Below are 4,302 nucleotides of genomic sequence, written 5' to 3' on the forward strand. Positions count from 1 at the left end.
CTGTGTTGCTGAATGGGACATTCTGGATAATGGCATTCTAGGGAATGGTACATTCTGAGGGGGTGGAATTCTGGGGATTGGCTTTCTAGGGAATGGTATACAATCCTGCAATAAACGAACACAAAATAAATACGATTTGCTAGGACACGGTCGCGTTGTTTTTCTTCTACCGATCGAAAGCCATTGCTGTCCGTATTTTAACTCCGGTTTTGTAAATCTGCGGGTCGTTCCGTCCTTCAACTTGCCCGCACATGCTATACTTTCGATGGACTTCTCAAAAATAAACGTACTTTTTTGGGTTTTATACACAATATCATAAATTTATTAATATGCAATTAAATACTGATTGACTACATATTATGTAATTTACTTGATCAGACGTGGTGAATGAAGATCATATACACTATCAATAGGTGGACAATTTGTAGCCGACGGTGGACCCCAGTCATGCAATCCACTTGAATTAGCTAGTCTGTGCGTGAGTCTATGAGCAATGCTGAATCCTCCACTGCCTTCTAGTTGAGTCAATACAATTATTACCTGTCGCTGTAGCGGTGGCACTGAGTCTATTGTTTTTAATTCGCCTCTTGTAGAAACTACATTGTAGCTTTCTTTGCAATCACACTTAACATGAATCCATTTATTCTCGTGTCTATTTTCTACCATCACAACCAAACCTGCCCATCCTTTTGTTAGATAATATGCGGTCATGCCTTCCCGCCCTTCATGCCTTTGGCCTTTCGTTAATGTAAGGCTGATTATAGCATCGGCTAGAAGGTACGCAGGTGGAATGAGCTGTTGAACAATCATTTTTTTAGAACTGTGAATTGCTAAAACACATGTTGGATACATTGAAGGATCGTCGATACCCGTGTGCCAATGATTAAATGCTAAGCATACTAACAAGTATACGTCTTTTTCTAGCATTTTATGACATCCAACGAATCCTCGCACTTGACGTTTGCTATGTTCGACTAGTCTGCCTACTTCCGGCTCCGCTGAATTTTGCGTCTTGAACACGACTACGCAGAGATCTAACTGGGACCGCTGCGATTTTTCGGAATTTCGTTGACCTTCTTGAAACAAAGTGAATTCTGCTTCAGTTGGTTCAATTACTGTTAAAATTACACACGATAGAGCACATAGTGGTTGCGAGCTACCCAGCAATCTAACTTCGTTCCAACCAGTTCGAATTTTGCAGATATCAATGCAGTCAAAATATTTGAGAACATCTTCAAACGATATCCAAAAAACTCCTTCGGAACCACCGTGTGGCATTAAGATGTCCCTCAAATCATCAGTCCATAAAAGTGAATTGTCAGACCAATTTCCTTTCCAAGAGTAATGTCCCCATGGATTACGCAGCTTGAGCAAACGATGTCCTTGGATGTCTCTCACATCTAAAACAGAATAAGCATGTCTAGGGCGAAGGCCTTTTCTTTGGTATTCCTCATCGTCCACTTTCATATTCCCCCCACCACAACTAGCACCCATTAAGAACTTCACCAGTCTAGAGCTAAGTAATTGTGCCCATATAAGATCTCTGTCGACGTCATCTTCACTTGGCAATGGCATTGAACTTGGTTGAAGGGGAATACTTTCACATGGCGCTCCTGTGAGGGTGGCCAAACCCTCTATTGCTCTTCCCGACACTAATGCTTCGTAGCAACCGTGAAGTTTTGCTACTGCCTTTTCTATAATAGGTACCCACAATTGCTTTCTTTTTGCTTGTGAATACACTAACTGGTCTTTTTTATCACATGGTAATAGATCATCGACTAAAACAGTGGTCCATTTTCCGTCCTTACAAAGCCGAACTTGGTAAGCACCTTGCGGGCATATGTTTTTAGTTACGACCACCTCTCGTACAAGGTCCTCTCTTTCTGCAAGAACAGCCAATGCACTTAGTAGCCAGCAGTTTCCTAATACTCCTTGACAAATGTCCGACGGAAGTGGTGTTCTAAAAACTGTCCAAGGTAGAGCATTACCTCGCTCACAACTTATTTCGTGAGGTCGACGCCACTGCACAACTGGATTCGTCTCCGTATTTGATGACAGATTATAATATAGGCTCTTGGTAGCAGGTGGGAATGAATCATCTACGAATAATTCACCATTTTCTTTACAGTATTGTATGATATTAACCCATGTGGTCAACGAATCAGAATCTTCAATTTGTTTTAGATTTTCCATTAGCTTGCTCTCGCATCTATTATTTTTAAAATTGTTAGGAGTAGTTGTGCCTTTGTTTATTAATCGTTGACTGGAGCACATGTCGCATACTACACTAGCAGATAAATTTTCGAATGTACAAGTGGGACAATACCAAATCTTTTCAGTTTGTGTGCTTGTGAGATCCGTTTTCACTTGCTGACTAATTTTATTTGTTAAACTTCCAGTACTGTGTCTTTTCGGTATAGCTCCCAAATCTGTACCTCTTTTTGTCGTGGGTGAAGAACTTAGACCTATACTTTTGTCCTTATTCGATGATTTACAGGCAGCGCATGAATTGTCAGACAATAAATTCCTCAAAGTGCATTCTCTACATATCCAAAATTGACCCTTCCTAAGTGTTGCTTTTTCCTTTTCAGCAACGCTACGCAGTTTCGATCCGCCACAAGCAGCACATGCCACTGTTGTTGATGTATTCACCAAAGTACATTTCCTACATGTCCACTGTTCATCATTTTCGTGGTTTCTTGATGTGGTATCTCCATATTGTTCATCTAAGTTCAGTTCTCCAGAAGGGACGCTCGCATGGGAGGAGATAGATTCGAGCAACGAGTGATTGAATTCATCATTTTCGGGAATAAGTAACTTGTTCTCATTGCAGTCATCAAAGCTAGTTTTTTCACACTTTGTGACCATGATTGGATTACCTTTCGGTGACTGGCAAATGTTGCATAGCTCGGAAAACATCGAGTTGTACGCGTATGTACACTTTGTACAGGTCCACATTCGTTTGGTTAGAGGTAGCGATCTGAACACGGCGCTTGTTTTGTTTTCTAAATCTTCACAATTTGACTTCTTTTCGTTAGCACTGTGAAGATATCGTAGTTTTTTGCAATTGAAACAAAGTGTACTTTCGATTGGATTAATTAAATTGCATCTGGAACACGTCCACTGTAACACTGAAGCTATTGTTCCCATTTTCCAACATATTTGATTAATATCGGCGTTTGCATTTACACGACACTAAAGAAGGTGGAGAATATCATCATTTGAGTTCATTGAGGAATTTGATAAAGCTACCGTATAAGACCATTTCCCGGAAGTAATGAAAATATAAGAAGATACTAAGCAGAAAAGCAAATTTGCGCTTGAAACAAAAAATCGTAGAAATTGACACACCATGAAGAATATTGTGCTCAAGTTTGCGCAAGTTTAGGACTGTTCATTAGAATATGATTTTGAAAATCAGTTGTCATCTTCGAAAATAAATACATTGGGAACCTATTGATAATATGCACACGCACGAACTCGACAAACCGTTCAATTATGATACATGCCCTTGCTTATAGCAAATCGTGTTTAGGTGATTACACCTTTCAAGCTGAGAAAGCTAAACAAGATTTCTGATAAATAAAATTTAGACACACACGGCTGAGACCAGTTAGTCCGCATGTGTTTTTAAACAAAACTCTATCTATCGATATATTTACTATGGAAGGTTACTGTTAGTGTGTCCGGAAAAATATTATTGAAAATAGTCCTATATAGTTCCGTTGTTTCCAGAAAACGGCCTCGTACGGTACCTTAATCAGATTCCTCAATAAACTGAATCAAACTTGTTCTACAACTATGCTGTTCACTGAACCATACTGTTAGCTATTCCTATATTTTACACTGCACCGTACAACTAGCTAATAAGAATATACTTCACCGTCCTAATTCAGAAATCAAATCAAATGGCAATTTGAGAAAAAATTGCAAACTCAATCAACTATTTTTCATCTAAACAAATCTATCCTTGCTTCTATCTGTCATATTTTCGTCCTTTTCTCTTGCTGGCTGTTCTGACTGCGTGATGTCTGCTGCTCAAAGCTTGGTCAGGGGTGGCGAGTTGTGATGGGAGTTAAAAATTATTTACATCCAAGATGGTGCGCAGGTGTCCACATCGTCCACATTTATTCAATATGTGCGTGCGGTTATCACTTTTGACGTAGGACTACGTCTTTGTTTTCGATATGGGGGTGCACTCTGCAAATTCTACAAAAATGGTATGTAACGAAAAGTGGTCCAATTTTAAACGCATATAATTCAGCCATCTCACGATAAATTTTCAAGTTTTTTGCACAAATC

At 39.5% G+C, this 4,302-nt stretch overlaps 1 protein-coding gene across 4 annotated transcripts; it reads right to left on the minus strand.

The window, feature by feature from the left end:
• Window positions 1–302: 302 nt before the first annotated feature.
• LOC131693831 (calpain-D) lies at window positions 303–4,042 on the minus strand. 4 transcript variants are annotated; one of them, XM_058982027.1, is made up of 2 exons: window positions 3,823–4,042; window positions 303–3,195 (listed from the first exon to the last, which is right to left on the minus strand). In XM_058982027.1, exon 2 carries the CDS (start codon window positions 3,148–3,150, stop codon window positions 367–369), a length of 2,784 nt encoding a protein of 927 aa, XP_058838010.1. In that variant the 5' UTR covers window positions 3,151–3,195; window positions 3,823–4,042; the 3' UTR covers window positions 303–366. The 4 variants fall into 4 exon arrangements, with proteins under 4 accessions (XP_058838010.1, XP_058838009.1, XP_058838008.1 ...); XM_058982026.1 differs by having other exon boundaries at window positions 3,756–4,042; XM_058982025.1 differs by having other exon boundaries at window positions 3,253–4,042.
• Between the last annotated feature and the right edge of the window lie 260 nt (window positions 4,043–4,302).

This window comes from Topomyia yanbarensis, chromosome 3 (assembly GCF_030247195.1).
Source record: "Topomyia yanbarensis strain Yona2022 chromosome 3, ASM3024719v1, whole genome shotgun sequence".
Lineage (NCBI taxonomy): Eukaryota > Metazoa > Arthropoda > Insecta > Diptera > Culicidae > Topomyia > Topomyia yanbarensis.

Bases quoted from the DNA above. Each gene is read 5' to 3' on its own strand.
- LOC131693831 (XM_058982025.1), bottom strand. From the start codon at position 3,354: ATGGTGTGTCAATTTCTACGATTTTTTGTTTCAAGCGCAAATTTGCTT. The intron at 3,196-3,252 runs GTAGCTTTATCA...CACCTTCTTTAG, and splicing joins CCGGGAAATGGTCTTATACG to TGTCGTGTAAATGCAAACGC.